Source organism: Hypanus sabinus, chromosome 17 (genome assembly GCF_030144855.1).
Source record: "Hypanus sabinus isolate sHypSab1 chromosome 17, sHypSab1.hap1, whole genome shotgun sequence".
Taxonomy (NCBI): domain Eukaryota; kingdom Metazoa; phylum Chordata; class Chondrichthyes; order Myliobatiformes; family Dasyatidae; genus Hypanus; species Hypanus sabinus.
In genome coordinates, this window is record NC_082722.1 from 31,681,321 (window position 1) to 31,699,949 (window position 18,629).

Genomic DNA, 18,629 nt, shown 5'->3' on the forward strand with positions numbered 1-18,629 from the left:
CATGTATATGAAAATCTAAGTACAGATGGCCAAAATCGATGTCCATATTGTTGTTAATTCCATTATTTATTGGGCAATACCAGTAAAATTTATTTATTAAGATTTCATTCCATGACATTAAAGATTGGAAAAATAAAATTACATTCAAAAGTTAACTTGAAAAAGCAAGAGATTAAAATTTGCATACTATATGATTTAATCAAGAAACAAAAAAAAGACCGTAATAAAATAACAAAGGCCATACAACTAACCTTAGCTGATCGATCAAAGGAAAAAACCAGTTTTTTTCATTATTGTATTCCTTCAAGAATCAAAGCTCAGGTTTCATTTATTTCCAATTGACTAAGTTTCCTCTGAACTGCTTTTGCTTTTTAAATGGTCTCCTTGATTTCTAATGTCTGAAACAATTCTCAGAGAGCATTATGATCAGGGCAATTTTGAAATGACTGTCTCCAAGATATTTTAAATTTGTGCAGTTCATAAGAAAATTATCTGAATCTATAACAAACTTTTACTAAGAGCGTTTGCCATTCTGTAGCTTTTCCTCTAGGTTCAGATGCCGTAACTATTTTTATATTATCTGTACATTTAACAACTTAAATTTTGAACAACTTGGATTTTGAAAAATCCAATCTTAGCCAACTGAACATGATGCCTTTAACAAGTGCTTGCTGCTTTTGCATATACCCATTTCAATGCCAGAAATGGTATGAGTATATAATATTTAATATATCTTTTGCTATTTCGTACACTTCTTGCTTGTGGTGAGAATATGAAGGAAGGAACTGTTGAATGGAATATTATAATGTTCTGTCTAGAAAAGAGGGAATGGCATTCACTTTCAAGTTGATTTGACATTTTCCCTAGTGTATTATATTGAAAGGAAAATTTTGTTTTACCCAACTGCATTTTTAAGCATAACAAGTATTGACATGAATGAAAAATGTCTAGGAAAAAATATTCTTGGCTCACTGAGTGATCATTTCTATTAAACCCAACATACCACTTCAAATTAGAGGTTTTCTAGGTGAAAAGGAAATCAAAACCACCATCTGCTTTTAAATTATCATGCATTTAAGTTGCAAGCTACACCTTTTCAAGAGGAAATTTATTTCAATATTATTTCACTTTAATATATTTTTGACATCACTTGCAAATTTAGATATAAAAATGTATTTCTCTCAATTTTAGGCTTATTGTAGTGTACTCCTTCCAAATAAATAATTACACACAAATACTAGACCGGAGAGGTGGCGTATCAGTAACCATCAAATGACAGCTGAGACATCCATCTCTACAATTATTTTAAAACAAAATAGCAACAACTATAAACATATGAAAACTTACTTGTCACAATTTCTGCATTTTAAATAGTTAGCTTACATAAAAACAAAACCTTAATTTGAAACTGGAAAGAGAAAACACTGATAATACTCAGCAGATCAGCAGTTCCAATGAAACATTAACTGTGGAAAGGACTGACCTGAAACATTATCTCTGTTTCTCTCACCTAAGATGCTGCCTGACCTGCTGAGAACTTAACTGCATTTTCCATTTTACTTCAAGACATTAAAACTATTATAAACGAACATACAATTTAGGAGTCAGCCTCTCAGTTCCTTAAACTTCCTCAGCTGTTCAATAAGATCATCCCTGATTTGACTGTAATATCAATTTTGCATTCCATGCCATTCCTTATAAAAACATTTTCAATACTGCCTTAAAACTGTGGCTCCTTTGATTGATCTTTAACTTTCTCTCACAGAAACATCCATATCCTGTCCATGTGAGGTTGAATTCTCACCAAAACCTCACAATTTCAGGAGAAAATGGTCAGGATATGTGCAGCAACAATGGTGGACATTTTGAACATTAAATAGAAAATGCTAATAAATTTTGCCTTATTTGTTATGCTGCTTCCTACTGTATGTATTCAGATGGGTGATGAAAAACTGTGCTACATAAAGGCGAAGAAAAATGTGAAGAAATCTGAATTATCTGAAGTTGGATATCAACAGTTTTAGAAAAGCTTCTGAGGCACTGATCATACCCACCCCCCAGCTCAAAGTTAAAATAATTTTAAAATATTAAATAAACAATTTAATATATTAGAATGGAGTTTTGAACTTTCATGTTATGGATCAAATCTAAAAAAGACTTCAGTAAAGTATTACATTGTGAATGCATGTAACTATAATGTTTCCGAAGGTATCTTTATGCAGGATCAATAATATTCTGCTTTAAAATAGAATAGTTTGCCATATAATACGATCTATTAATTTTTCTAATTAAAACTGCACAACTCTGTGAAGCAGAAGCTTCTAAATGCTATGCAAATACAACTCAAAAATATTCATAATTTAAAGGTTTCATGAATGAATGGTGCAGATTGGATTACGCTAGAAGCTTCCAAATCTAGGTCAGAGAAATCTTTTAATCTGCTGAAAATATCCTGTCAAAATATCCAGCAGCATGTGTTTAACATGGCAAACACCCCATTACCAAAGACCATCATGTTACTTGGAACTTCTGCTTTAAAGAATGTTAATGAAGGAAAATGAGTACATTTACCCTTAAAAATCCATGCAACTATGAATAGCTTGTTTATTTACTATAATCAATCATATATAATTTGAAGAATCAGGTAAATAGATACATACTAGTGGACATATTTATAAAATGAGAAATACAAATACAACACATTCAAATGTGTTGAGCAATTTTCAATAAAAAGCTGCCAGTTTTCTAACTGCTGATGAACAATATTTTTCTGATTTGATTGCAATGTTGGACAGCTCACAGAGTCTGATGTTGGAGCACAAAACTGAACATTTTGTGCTCCAAGGAACAAGGAACATTCTCACAGAACCTGTGTCAAGTTTGACTTGGCACAACTTCAACATGTCTACTTAATGAAGGAATGGATTTGAGGGAACAAGTTATAGGTAAATTTTCAATTAGTTTTGAGCTAATTTATTTCATTATTTATTCCTTGCTTCCAGGTACTTGGGCTTCAATATTTTAATTTTAATTTTTAAATGTATGGTTAACTTTTTAATAATTTTGAATGCTAGTTACAGGTTATGAAATATGCTGATAAAAGTTCTTCATGACACTGGCAATTAGCAAGGTCCAGCGTTGTACAGGGCTTCTTAATTAAGTCAGGGTTGGTTATTTTGGGAAGGTTCACACCAGGAGACCTTTTCAGAAGCAGGTTTAGAAAGAAGGCACCTTGCAAGCAGCAGGACAACGGCATTTATGTGTAGCCTAATTAGAATAATCACCTCAAAGAAAAATGTGTGGAAATTTAAAAATTACTTTGCATTGCAATAATTATGTGCATTTTTAATTTCTTGTCCCACATAACAAGATGATTTGTGGAATTTTTAGTTATGGCTATACAGTTACCAAACATGAAAACTTATTAATTGAAGTTTCTCAAGAAATTGTTCCAATGAACCAGTCAGGTTAGACTTGAAGCAACTTCAGCAATGAAACAGCTACTCTTTCGAATGCACAAGTAGAAAGGAGATGAAGAGCATATATTAAAACATATCCTTGCAATGTGGCTGAATGAAACTCATTGAAAAAAAACAGGTAGTAATAAACCAGAAAATAGGCATACAGATAACACTGAAAGAGCAAAGACAAACAGTGCTGGTTCAAAGCTAAGAGTTATTCCATTTTATTTATTTTTCATCTGAAATACTTTTATCAAAAGAATGTAAAGGATATGCAAAGGAAAGTCAGCCAGTTTTAAATGCATACAGCTGCAATAATAGGGAAAATTATACTGCCACGTGTTTGGAATAAATACAATTACAGACATGTGTAGCTTATAAGGTTCTCACATACCTGGGCCCTTTTCAAGAAAGATGACCTTGGACTCCGGAAGAAAATTGAAGCCGCTGATGATAATTTCTTCTCCACCAGTGACAGAACAGGAATTGATGCTATACTTTTCAATCTGAGGGAGTTCTTGAGCAGACCGCTGGGCTGTGTTAATCCAATGATTGAAATTACTGTATATATTAAGCTATCAATTTTTATACAAGTTCAGAAAAAGTACACAGCTAAGTATCAGAAAGATTCAGCTATTTTTTCCCCCCACCTGAAAGATTGATGCACTGTGTCCAAATGTGGACTTAAAGCAGTTTTGGCAACTTCAGGGAAAAAAAAACACTATTGCAGACAATTAATAAGAATTCAAAAAGCATGCGGTGTAATTAATTAACCCCAGATAGTGTCTAGAGATAATTAAGGTGACGGGTCAGGTGCCAGAGGATTGGAGGATAGCTCATGTAGTTCCGTTGTTTAAAAAAGGCTCAAAAAGTAAGCTGGGAAATTATAGCCCAGTAAGGTTGACGTCGGTAGTAGGTAAATTTTTGGAAGGAATACTAAGAGATAGGATCTACAAGTATATGGATAGACAGGGACTTATTAGAAAAAGTCAGCATGGCTTTGTGCGTGGTAGGTCATGTTTAACCAATCTATTAGAGTTTTTCGAGGAAGTTACCAGGAAAGTGGATGAAGGGAAGGCAGTGGATGTTGCATACATGGACTTTAGTAAGGCCTTTGACAAGGTCCCACATGAGAGGTTAGTTAAGAAGATTCAGTCGCTAGGAATACATGGAGAGGTAGTAAATTGGATTAGACATTGGCTCAATGGAAGAAGCCAGAGAGTGGTAGTAGAAGATTGCTACTCTGAGTGGAGGCCTGTGACTAGTGGTGTACCACAGGGATCAGTGCTGGGTCCATTGTTATTTGTCAATGTATATTGTCTATATCAATGCTCTGGATGATAATGTGGCAAATTGGATCAGCAAATTTGCTGATGATACAAAGATTGGAAGTGTAGTGGACAGTGAGGAAGGTTTTCAAAGCTTGCAGAGGGATTTGGACCAGTTGGAGAAATGGGCTGAAAAATGGCAGATGGAGTTTAACGCGGACAAGTGTGAAGTATTGCACTTTGGAAGGTCAAACCAAGGTAGAACATACAAGGTAAATGGTAGGACACTGAGGAGTGCAGTGGAACAGAGGGATCTGGGAGTACAGATACATAATTCCCTAAAAGTGGCGTCATAGGTGAATAGGGTTGTAAAGAGAGCTTTTGGTACACTGGACAATATAAATCAAAGTATTGAGTATAAGAGTTGGAATGTAATGATGAGGTTGTATAAGACATTGGTGAGACAGAACTTGGAATATTGTGTGCAGTTTTAGACACCTAATTACAGGAAGGATATTAATAAGGTTGAAAGAGTGCAGAGAAGGTTTACAAGGATGTTGCCGGGACTTGAGAAACTGAGTTACAGAGAAAGGTTGAATAGGTTAGGACTTTATTCCCTGGAGCGTAGGAGAATTGAGGGGTGTATAAAATTATGATGGGTATAGATAGACTGAATGCAAACAGGCTTTTTCTACTGAGGCTAGGGGAGAAAAAAAACAGAGGTCATGAGTTAAGGGTAAAGGGGGAAAAGTTTAAAGGGAACGTTGGGGGGGGCTTCTTCACGCAGAGAGTGATGGGAGTGTGGAATGAGCTGCAAGATGAAGTGGTGAATGCGGGCTCACTTTTGATATTTAAGAAAAACTTAGACAGGTATATGGATGAGAGGGGTTTGGAGGGATATGGTCCAGGTGCAGGTCAGTGGGACTAGGCAGAAAATGGTTCGGCACAGCCAAGAAGAGCCAAAAGGCTTGTTTCTGTAATGTTCTATGGTTCTAAGGTGCAATTCAAGTACAAAGTATTCAAGAATATGCTTTTTAAAGAATATATTTTTAAAACAAAACTAACTTAAGTGAACAATTTCAGCAATTATTTAATAATGATTTAATGCTACTTGAACGCTGAAAGAAATAATGTCAAGAAACAAGTTACTGAACATTATCTGAAAGATGTAATATGTTTCTTAGTGTGTTTAATTTCAAGAGCTATCACGTCTGAGTAGCCATTGAAATGTTAAATTACCAACTCAACAAAAAATTTGTGTTCCAACAGACAAGTAAACAGGAGTTTCACTAAGAATGTAATATGTTAATCATTACAGAGTCAATATACAAAGGAAATCAGAAGAAAAATCAAACTGTAGAGTTCTCAAGTGTATTAGCCAAGATAACACTGCTTCATTTCACCTCCCAATATACCATGCAATGAATCCTAAATCCCATCTTTTTCTGGAATTTTAGATCAGAATACTTTTCTACTCTTCTTACCACTTGCTAGGCATGGCAATGATTGCTATAAGTGAACTCTTGTTGTTTTTAAAACCATATATAATTGCATGCTTCAGTCAACTGGTACAACTCAGGGTGGGAATGGCCAGAAAAATAAGGGGCTGAAGTACAGTGCAAGGAATGTGAAATTTTACTAAAAGCTCAGTTCCAACATGCTAATCATGTTATGAAAGTTACAAAATCTACACACAGAAAATGAAGCAGGTCATTAAAACAGCAATATGTAGAATAATTAAGAAAAAATATGTAGCTCGTATGGAAGAAATTTTAATACTAACAACATTCAACAGGAATTGAAGCCGCTTGCAGTGAGACAACTTTTCCATTGGGTTGTGGGATATGCACACGGAAAACAAGGCGAACCCTTGTATTTTTTCTGCCAATATCAGTTTCACCCTTGCGAAGTTCGATATCAGAATTGCGCAGTTTCAAAATTCCTGCACAGTCAATGCTAAAAGAAAGAAAACAGATTTTTTAAGTAATATGATTTCATATCAAACTTATTTTAGCTCAATTTAACTAGATATGACACATTACCAGACTCTCTCTTTCGGAGCAAAAAGGTACAAAACCAGCACTTGTAGTAACAAAATGGCAGGATTCAGGTCGAAATGCATAGCATTATCCCAACACAAATGGAAGGGGTTATTCACCACGAAGTGATCATGAAAATGTTCTTTGAGACCAGCGGCCACGAATCATTAATCTTCATTCACATAACCAAGTTTGCTCTCCAGTAATCCATGAGCCTGTTTCCTGGACAAAATTTTTTTATGTCACACCCCCAACAAATGCTAATGTTCACACATGATGACACCATGATGCAGACAGGCCCGAGGTTATGGTAGTACCAACCTTGCACAGAATTTTATTCACAGCCTGAAGAAGAATGTTTCAGGATACAAAGGAAGCTCCATTTAAAAAAAACTGCATAGCAAACTGTCTCAGCTTGTCTTGCAACACAAGCAAGATCCATGCAACATTTGAGTTTTTCAATAGAAGGTCAGATTTTAGCTATGCAATCTCAGACTACTTCCTGAAAAGGCTGCATATACCAGAAATACAGCTGAGGACCTCTCTTGCCCTCCTCCTAATCACTTCACTTGTTATGACACTAAGAAATATCCTGTTTTGTCAGCAAAATAAACATTGCCAAAATCTTCAAGTAGCAAAATTTACCTTTGCCACATTATTCTTATGGACCCCAAAAAATTACAAATTCTAGAAATGTCAGCTGAAGATTTACACACACACACACAATATAAATTGCAGATAATTTTAAAATCAGTACCTTACCTGTGGAAGGTTTTCTTTCTGAATACTCCATGTGAGTTGAAAACACACTGCTAGCTATATAAAGTAAGCAACACATGCAAAATGCTGGAGGAACTCAGCAAGCCATGCAGCATCTATGGAAAAAAAGTACAGTTGACATTTTGGGCCGTATCCCTTCAACAGGACTGGAGGGAAAAAAAGCTGAGGAGTAAATTTAAAAGGTGGGGGGAAGGGAGAGAAAATCACTAGGTGATAGGTAAAAACTGGAGGGGGAAGAATGAAGTAAAGAGCTGGGAAGTTGATCAGTTAGAGACAGAAACTCATGAAAGAAAAAATGGGGGGAAGCACCAGAGGAAGGGAAAAACGAGGACCTTTTTCAGGATGAGGCTTTTCATTCGAGAACGAAGATGTCCTCCTTTTTTACAAAAAAAGGGGGGCCTCCCTTTTTCCACCAATGTTGCTCTCAACTGCATCTCTTCCATTTCATGAACACCTGCTCTTACCCCATCTTCCAGCCACCATACCAGGGATAGGGCTCCTCTTGTCCTCACCTACCAGCCCACCAGCTTCCACGTCCAGCATTTAATTCACTGAAACTTCTGACTGGATCCCACCACAAAGTACATCTTCAACCTCATTTCCCCCCCCCCCCCTACTTTCTGCAAGGATTCTCTGTGTGACTCACATGTCCATTCGTCCTTCCCCACTGATCTCCCTCCTGGTCTTTATTCTTACAAGCAGAACAAGTGCTACACCTGCCCCCTCACTATCATTTGGGGCACTAAACAGTCCTTCCAGGTGAGGTGACACTTTACCAGTGAGTCTGTTAGGGTCATTTACTGTGTTTGGTGCTCCCGGTGGGGCCTCCTGAATATTGATGAGACCAAACGTAGATTGGGAGACTGCTTTGCCAAGCATCTTCTCTCCAACCACCAGAACAAGTGGGATCTCCCAGTGGTCACCCATTTTAATTCCACATGCCGTTCCGATATGTCCACCAATGGCCTCCTCCACTGCCGTGATGAGGCCACACTTAGGTTGGAGGAACAACACCTTATATTTGTTTGGGTAGCCTCCAACCTGATGGCACGAACACAGACTTCTCAAAATTTTCCTCCAATCCTGCAGAAGGGTTTTGGCCTGAAATGTCAACTGTACTTTTCTCCCTCCCCTCACAGATGCTGCCTGGCCTGCTGAGCTCCTCCAGCATTTTGTGTGCTGCACAGATTTTCAGCATTGTAGATTCTCTTATTATTTATATAAGGTGGTTCTTTAAAATGCCTCAAGAACTGTCAGTAATCATTTTCCTTCTCACCTGATCTGACTTACCTTCATCGATTATTTTGCCTAACATCTTACTCCTCCCTGTAGCTCTGCTTAAAAACTATCAACCTTCCACTCTGCCCGGAGTCTGAGAAAGGGTTTTTATGTTAGCTGTATATGTGGAGACCAGTTTATCAGCAGTGGCATAAAATTACATTTCAATCATATTTATGAACATCCTGTTAATGCTAACTGTATATACAATTAGTATCTACATGATCAATATTCATTAGTGACTGAAACATTAAAATTTAAGTCATGTAATTTTAAGCTACCGTGCTGCAATTCAAATGTGGCTCTTGAACAGTGCAATAAAACAATGAGTGCAGTAACTAGTGTATATCCTGTGGCAAGAAGCATCTTTATATTTTTTTTAAATACCATTTCTTGTTTTTATTACAAGAACCATTGAACTATAAATATCTATGCCCTACCCTTTATGGAACATTAGCCTTCATAAATCATAGCATTGAGTACAGGAGATGGGATGTTATGTTGAAGTTGTACAAGACATTGGTGAAGCCTAATTTGGAGTGCTGTGTGCACACATGCTCACCCACCTACAGGAAAGATGTAAATAAGGTTGAAAGAGTACAGAGAAAGTTTACAAGGATGCTCCTGGGTCTGGAGGACATGAGTTATAAGGAAAGATTCCATAGGTTAGGACTTTATCCCTTGAAACGTAGAAAACTGAAGGGAGATTTGATAGAGGTATCCAAAATTATGAGGGTATAGATCAGGTAAATGCAAGCAGGCTTTTTCCACTGAGGTTGGGTGGGACTACAACCAGAGGTCGTGGATTAAAGGAGAAAAGCGAAAAGTTTAAGGGGAACATGAGGAGAAATTTCTTCAGAGGGTTGTGAGAGTGTGGAATGAGCTGACAGCACAAGTGGTGCACGCAATCTTGATTTCAACATTTAAGCAAAGTTTGGATAGGTACATGGATGGTAAGGGTATGGAGGGCTATGAGCCCGGTGAAGGTCAATAGGAGTAGGCAGCTTAAATGATGCAGCATGGAGTGGATGGGCCAAAGGGCCTGTTTCTGTGCTGTACTTTTCTCAGACCTCTCTATGCAGAAGGAACACTTAAAACTGCAACTGACATTCAAATTGTATAGTACTTTGAAAGAAGAGTAATATTCTAACCCCAAAGTCTCCAAAGGGGTCAAATACATCTGAGAATAAACCTAAAGACAGATTTATCTATAAACTTTTCCCTGCCCTGCCTGATTCAAAAATTTCAACTGGTCAACAATGCTGCCTACTTGTATCCAGGTTAATTTTAAATGTTTCTGGCAACTATACAGAGTAGCCAAGAGCTAAGTTAGCCTCCCAACTTGGAAAGCAAAGATCAATCCTCCACTTTGCAGCAGCATTAATGTATTCATATTCTTGATCATTAACCACACAAATTAAATACATATAATTATATAAGTATTAGCTCATATTTTTCTGAGTGGAGGGTCCCAACCCCTACAATTAGATCCTTACTACACTATACACACATTTAAAATTAACCTGATTTGGTCCTGATGAAGGGTCTCTGCCCGTTTTATTCTCCTCTGTAAATGCTGCCTGCCCTGCTGAGTTCTTCCAGCATTTTGTGTGTTAACCTGGTTTGGTTGTGTAACGCTGAGCTTACTGGTGTAAATGGCCATGGATCCAGTTTACCAAGTCTTCACAAAACATTAAAAAGTTTAAAAAGCCAAAAATTGATCATCAAAAAATTACCACAACACACATGCTTGAACAGTCAAAACATTAAAAAATAGACTAAACTGAATGGGTTCCATCTTAATGGTTAAATTCTAACTTAATGGTGAATAAATACATTCCTTGTGTAAGTTCTAGAGAATCCTAGAAAATTCTCTCATATTCATTAGATACTACAAAGAGACCTGCGGCAGAATCTCCACCTGTAATTTGTCTTTAAATTATAACCACATTGCAAATTTTTGCATCAAAGTACAGAAACTGCTTGTTTAATTTAAATAATGAAGGTACATGATTAGAAGTGTACCACAGAATTTCTAACATCTTCGAGTATGGTTCAGCTCACCATCATTATGATTACAATTATTTCTGTTTGCACAGAAGATGGTACTGCTAATGTCATGGCTGAAGGAAGAGAAAATTAAGAAATTAAACAGGATGAAAATGGATAAAGGCCAACTTAAGTGGCTAGTAAAAGGTCAACCAGTCCCGATGGAATGCACCCTAGGGCACAGAAGAGTTGCAAATGACATACATCTTTCAAAACAAAAAGCCACCAATAAATGGAGTCTAATGTCAGTGATGGAGAAATATCAAACCCATAATATTAAAATAAATTAAATTTTATTTGCTTAAATTAATCAGCCCATTCAACAGAATAACAAAAAAAGAGAACAGTACATAAGGTTTGTTGGAAGATAACGAGTGATTCAGAAAACAGACAACAAATGAAACAGTTTGTTTCTGATCTTAGTATGCAACAATCCAACCCCCTACTGTCCCCCACAAGAACTTGTACAAAGGGATTACTATTACTATCATATTTTGATTGTACATTGAGGATCTCAGGTAATAGAGACCATAATTTCAAAGCTTATAAGTGGTCCAAATCATTAGTAAAATATTGAATAGGAAGGAGAACAACAGAAGGTATACTTATTGCCAAAATCGCAATCACGAGTTAATATTTAATGCAGTGAAGTACGAAAGGAAGCATTTGGGAAGCAGAAAGAGGATTGAAAATATAAACCAAATGAAATAATCATAATAAGGAGGAAGAAAAAAATTGAGACCAGGGAAGGAGTGGGGAGATGCAGGGGGGGAGAATAGTCACATACAGCAATCATTGAAATGTGCAAGACTCTTAGCTTTACCCACCAGAGGTGTGGGAGATGCTAGGATAATAAGTGTTTTGGATGTGGAAATTTCTTCACTTTTTCACTTTACCAGTGAAGGAAAACAAGAATGCTTGAGAGACTCTCAAATGTCAACTGGACTATGTCCTTAACTTCTGATATCCACAGAATGTTGTTTTGAACTAGTAAGATGCATACATTTTTTTTTAAATACAAAAGGAAAATATACAACTTCATGCCATTCAAGATTTTTTGCAAGAATTGAGAATCTCTTTGTGGCATATTATTCAGATTGCATTGAGGGTAACAATTGCAAAGGCAAACAGCCATATTAATACAAATGTTGTTGTTCAGTATATGTGCAGAAGCAGCCCAGTAGAATCTACTTAGTTTTTAGCTCCCAAAAAGAAAACATGTTAAGTCACTTCCAAAATGCAAGTTGTTAAAAGTACAAATAGGATGAACTGTACGTGATAAATTCATATATGTCAAAAGTGCTGTTCTAGCTTGTTTAACATAGAGAAGTTAGACAAAAATGCCTATGGTCCAAGATTTCATTCAAAGCAAACAGCTTTCAATGTTGGGAAATTCTTCAATTACTAAAGTTACTATGTAGTCAGTTTACATTTAAAATGCAATTCATATCTATGAGACACAAAAACCTACCAAAATGTCAATCACATAGTCATCTATTTATGCCAGATCTTTCACACACTTCAGGCACATCGACTAATTTGTTAAAGGTTTGCTTTGGATTGACTTCATTTAGTACACCAGAGAACAAGCTCTCTCTAATAAAAATATTTTAACACCCAAAAATTAGAAATAAGACGACATCTGCTTTCTAAGCGAATACTCCATTTCAAGTTCACACAACAGTTGCATCTTCAAGCATTCATTAAATGGAAAATATGCTCAACTTTCTCTAAAAATTGTGCTTTAACAGGCAATTGCTGAAGTCACTATCTTTGTTCAAAATTAGAAGCCATTCACTGAGCAATTTCCTATTTTCAAGATCAATTGAGAGGAGCAAAGAAATTAAATTTTTCAAAGTTAAAGCATAATAAAAACAAAGGGAAGCTACTACTACAACATGAATATTAACTATCATTTATAACTGCACAAATGACCAAATCTAAGACCGTCATGATCTCTCATTATCGTTGGTGATGACCTCACCACTGTCATGTCATTAGCGAATATGACAGCGTGATTACTCAGGTGTTTGGCTGTTCAGTCCTGTGTGAGCAGCGTGTACAGCTGGCAGGAACCAAGTGTTGAGGATGATGGGAAGGGAGGAGCAGTTGTGCATCCTGATATCTGAAATCTGTTTGCTAGGAAGTCCAACACCCACTCGCACAGTGGTGTAGCCAAAACTGTTCAATGCATCACCACACCCCTCCACCACCACTACTTTATCATTTCCTGTCAGTCACTTTATGTACAGACACTCCTGTGCCAAGCATCACTTTATATACAGTACATACAATCGATCTATGTATGCAAGCTATCTTATGTACTTATATTTATGCTTTTTTATTCTCATGCTCTTTATCTTATTGTATTTATTTTTGGCTGCATCGGATCTGGAGTTACAATTATATCAATCTCCTTTGCACTTGTGTATTGCAAATGACATTAAACAATATTGAAACAATCTTAATCAACCTTGAAATCTTATCCTGATATATTGAAGCTATCTCATTAAATATATGCATCTTTCTCCTTCCTGTATAAACACCATCAGAAACTTTCTTCATAAATTCAAATTACATATTAAAGTTCCATCAGATTTCAGGTGATTTTACCTTTTATTTATGCAAAGATTTAAAGAAAAAAGACAAAAATAATTCCACTAAGAGACTTGAGATAAGTACCTTGCAGTCATATTGTTTTCAGGTAGAAGAGGAATTTCAAGAACCTTTGTGCTGGTAACTATAATCTCCTGACTGGCAGTGGCGACAGTCTTCCCAGTGATCCTGTGTACCTGGTAGAATGCATGTGGTCTTAAATAGCGGTCATCAGCAGTTCCAATGAACATTTGCAAGTTGATTGGCTTTTCACTGTAACCTTGAAGCTGTGAAAACAAAACATTCAAATAAGCAAAGAATTGCAAGTTTGCTCGTGAAAGCAAACAGGCTCTGAAAGACAAATTAGACTTTTCTCCAGTGAGCTGCAAATTGTTTTCAAAACTGCCTTTTTTTCCTAAACTACTCCTTTCAGCAGTACAGTAAGTTAGTGCAGTTAGTTTCATCTTAATATCTTTATTTCCTTGATTTTCCTTCCAACAACATAAATTTACCACAAAATACAGCAATGGAACATCAGAAACACTAACGAAAACCACACATATAATGCAGCCAAAGTAATCATCAGCAACTAATACATTGGTTACATATTAGCTGTCAACCCAACTCACATGTATAGTTTTAAAAAATAGATTACTTTGTTTGAAAAACTTGAATTTTTTAGTATCAAACATTCAAATGTGAAATTGTTCAAGTACAAACTGCATTGTGTTCTGCCCCAACATATTTCTGACTTTTATTAGTATGATGTAATATTGCAACAATATGAAAAACATAAATACCATATTGTAATATTACACTTCTTAGTAATATTCAATCCATTTTGTCCACTTTTTCATCAGATTGTGCAATTAATACTGTTATGTTTCTGCTGAAGAACAATATTGTTTCTAATAGTGCTTCACTCAATACTGTGTTCCAGATTTTAATGACAACTACAGATACTGGAGACACAAGATACTGACATCTGAGGCAACAATATGCTGGAGGATTTCAGCAGGTCGAGCAGCATCTGCTAGGAAGAATTGTCAATGTTTGGGTCGAAACTTGAGTTCTGATGCAGACACTGTAGCTTTTGAAGTTAATAATATTCCAAGGAACACAAGTCAAGAAGCATTAAGAAAAATAAAGCGCGTCAGTATTTCTATCTAATTTCCCTTGCACCCTCCTGTCCAAAAGATTCACTTCCTTCTGCCAGACCAAACATAAAAAGGACTGCACATTTGGGATGATCAAATCAAAACACATTCAATCCATCAATTTCACTAGTACACCATTAAGTATTTTTTTCTGCAATGTAAAATTCTAATTAGAAAACGGTGTTAATTTTAAACCTTTTCTTTGGCAACTGGAGAACAAACATGATAACAAGGGATTTAAAAGCAATTCAAATAGACTTAAATAACATTTTAAAGTGTTAAAATATCAGAAGTTAATTAAAAGTATAACGTATAACCAAGATAAAGAACCCAGTTGTTTTAATCAAGGTTGGCAAACCCCATCCAAATGGGCAATGTTCACTATTTATACCAACAGTGAAATGGGAAGTCAGATTTGCTAGAATCTGAACTCCAGATCATCGCTGATTACCATGTTTCAATGTGCATACTTTGAATTTAGAAGTGCAATGTCCACAAAACAAACTGGTTCTCTCTGAAACAAGGACATTTCTGCTCAACCTGTTACAGTGAATCTTTGAACTCATCCAGATGAGTGATGCTTGCTTCTAAACTATAAAGTGCATCTCTAGGCAGTAAAAATCCAAAATCCTACCCAAAAATGATACGTTAAACCTCAACCACAGAGAAACAAGTCCCTACTGCAGTATGACCATTTTCCCAGTTCAATGTTATTTCAATCCTCTGCCCTCAATAAAATTCATTTAAAACTGCTACTGTCCCATGCTGCAACAAATTCTACTATGAAGAGCAGTGGGAGTTACACTGTAAATGCACGAGTTACGCACAGTTATTGAAGTCCAATAATTTAACAACGAAACTCTGCAAAACAAATTATTTAAAATTTGTAAACTAAATCAATAATTTTATCTGAAATTAATTTAGAAATGCAGTCAACCCTGCAATTTTAGAAAATGATTTTTAACTTTATTATGAGTTCAACAAACAAAAAGCCGAAAGAGGAAGGATTAATAGCTATTCTATAATAGTGTTTCAATGGGGAGAACCCTCCTGACCATAGTTGGCATACAGTTGTATCAACCCTGAACATCCATGGACCCATGGCAATCCAAGGCTTACTGAATTACAGATACTGATGCATGACACATTGCACATAAAATTACCCAACAGCCAAATCTTACTGGGATTCTCCCCCATCACATTAGACATAGTGTAGGACAGGTGATCCTAATCATTTCAATCAAGTTTCTTAGCACTAAAGGCAAGGTTCCCCCCCCCCCCCCAATTATTTTACTTTGCTTTTACTACTTCAAAATGTTTAATTACCTTTTAAATAATACTAAATTATATACAGTTTCAATAATTTTGCAAGTCATTGTTAACCCAAACAAATTGATAGCATTAAAAGTAGCAAATCTTCTGCATCCTCCAATCCCATCCTTTTACAACTGTCCCAAACTGTGAAAATGCCACCATCTGCAACCCCTGCACTCCTATGAAGCTCTTTCCCAGCAGAACAAAACTAAATAAAGTTGCCATCATTTCTAGAGTTAAATTTATTCTTGTGCATTATGAACTAGTAACACAGAATGTCAAGTTTTGATTTCTTAGATAAATTATTCAAAAGATGTAGAAAAATTGCAATTTGTAATGTTCTGCCAATAGCAGACAACTTTTTTTTTGCTCTATAATTGTTTATGATGTACTTTTAGTGGGTTGAGCAGTAGGTTTGGCATTTTAAGATTAAGAAAATCTCATTTTCCCCATTAAAAGACTACAAAAACTAGTCTGTAAACAAACGCACACACCTTTGTATTTTCAACTTCATTTTAGTAGCTCGAAACTGGAAATTTTCTGATTATTGAAAATATACCAAGCAATTGTGCTGTATATATTTTCATAGCATAAACTGGAAATTGAAGTTAACAGCACATATCCAAACAATGCCTCTACTCTTACATCGGTATCTGTTACTCACATGGGAGTTCTCCCATGTGTCTTTTCCAATTGTTATCCTCCACACATTAATAAAACAGGTGATCTCACGGTTGTTGGTAGAACTTTGCTTTGTGCAAATTGACTCTCAGGTTGGGTGCTCGTTTCCTCCCACTGTCCAAACGTGTACCAGGTAAGTTAATTGGTCATTGGAAATTCTCCTATGATTAGGTTAGGGTTAAATTGGTGTCATCGGGGTTGCTGGGGCACCATGGTTTGAAGGGCTGAAAGGGACTACTACATGCTGTACCATTAAATAAATAAATTTTACCTGGCAGCACAACAGTGATGACATTTTAAAGAAACAAACTCCAAAGCTCTTTCCTAATGTTAACAAAATGAGCTATACCAATGCATTCTTACCTTGACCTCCTCCAGTTCAAAGTCAGTTTTCGATTAATTCAACTGTTCAACAATTTACATTGATTAATAATAATGATGTTCTTTCGGCACAATGAAATGCAGTAAACATTCAGGCATCTACTAATCACAAACAAGAGAAAATCAGCAGATGCCAGAACTCCGAGCAACACACACACAAAGTGTTGGAGGAACTCAGCAGGTCAGATAGCATCTATGGAAAGGAATAAATATTTGATGTTTCGGGCTGAGAGCTTTCATCAGAACTGAAAAGGAAGGGGAAGAATCCAGAATAAGAAAGTGTGGGGAGGGGAAGAAGTACAAGCTGGAAGGTGATATGCAGAAAGAAAAGGACTGAAGAAGGAATCTGATAGGAGATAGGGTGGACACTGGAGAAAATGAAAGAGGAAGGACACAAGAGGGAGGCGATAATAGTTTACATACAAATAATTGCTTATTTGCATATATTAAGTTTCTTTGAATGGTGTTCAAAAATGCATCAAGAGATGGAATGTGAATTAAACAAACAGAACTCACAGAACTAAACTAAGAAAAACAGGAAACTTGTACCAAAAGCACATTCTGCTAGAGAGGGATGGTTGCACTGTCAGAACAAATGTAACAAAGCAATATAATGTATAACGCAGCAGATCTCTTATTGGGAGGGGAGAATATCCCGAGGAACTGGGTAGAAATGCAGCAAATGAGGTTGCTGGAACTAGGACACTCAAAGTAACACCAGCAAGGATTGGGAAGGTAACTGGAAACTGATTAATAGTCAAATAGGAAGGGGGCGTGAGAAAGAGAGAGAGCGAGAGTGAGGTAAACCAGTCACTTCATGATACACACTTGTGGTTCTGATCAGGATATTTATGTAGCTGGTCCAGTTTCTGCTCAGTGATGACCCTAAGGACAATGATGATGGGATGGTGTTTCAGTGATGATAATGTCACTGAAGATCAAGAGTTTGAAAGTAATTCCCTATTCCCCACTGCTATTGGGCATATGTTGTTTAATGTGCTGAGGAGCTGCAAACAGAAATGAATATTGTGCATTCATCAGTCAAAATCCCTCGTTTGGACTTTATGACAGATGGAAGATACAGTGACATTGAAAAGTTTGGGAACCCTGCTCAAAATTTCTGTAACTGTGAATAGCTTAGTGAGTAAAAGATGACCTGATTTCCAAAAGGCATGAAGTTAAAGATGACACATTTCTTCAATAAGAAAGATTACTTTTTTTAAAATTTCCATCTTTTACAGTTTCAAAATAACAAAAAAGGAAAAGGGCCTGAAGCAAAAGTTTGGGCACCCTGCATGGACAGTACTTCATAACACCCCCTTTGGCAAATATCACAGCTTGTAAATGCTTTCTATAGTCAGCTAAGAGTCGTTCAATTCTTGTTTGGGGGATTTTTGCCCAGTCTTCCTTGCAAAAGGCTTCTAGTTCTGTGAGATTCTTGGGCCGTCTTACATGCTCTTTTGAGGTCTATCCACAGATTTTCAATGATGTTTAGATTGGGTGACCGTGAGGGCCATGGCAAAACCTTCAGTTTGCGCCTCTTGAGGTAGTCCATTGTGGATTTTGAGGTGTGTTTAGGAATTACATTACAAACTGAGGAAACAGCTAACTGAAAACGCTTTGCTA

General features: G+C 36.4%; 1 protein-coding gene across 1 annotated transcript in view; it reads right to left on the reverse strand.

The window, feature by feature from the left end:
- The window catches only part of nfatc3a (nuclear factor of activated T cells 3a), a 176,429-nt gene that overhangs the window by 85,500 nt on the left and 72,300 nt on the right, over positions 1 to 18,629 (reverse strand). Inside the window, exons 4-6 of the mRNA XM_059992800.1 lie at positions 13,558 to 13,757; positions 6,513 to 6,685; positions 3,856 to 3,996 (exon numbers count right to left, since the gene is read on the reverse strand). Coding sequence (XP_059848783.1) covers positions 3,856 to 3,996; positions 6,513 to 6,685; positions 13,558 to 13,757 — 514 coding nt within the window. The remainder of the gene's footprint in view (positions 1 to 3,855; positions 3,997 to 6,512; positions 6,686 to 13,557; positions 13,758 to 18,629) is intronic.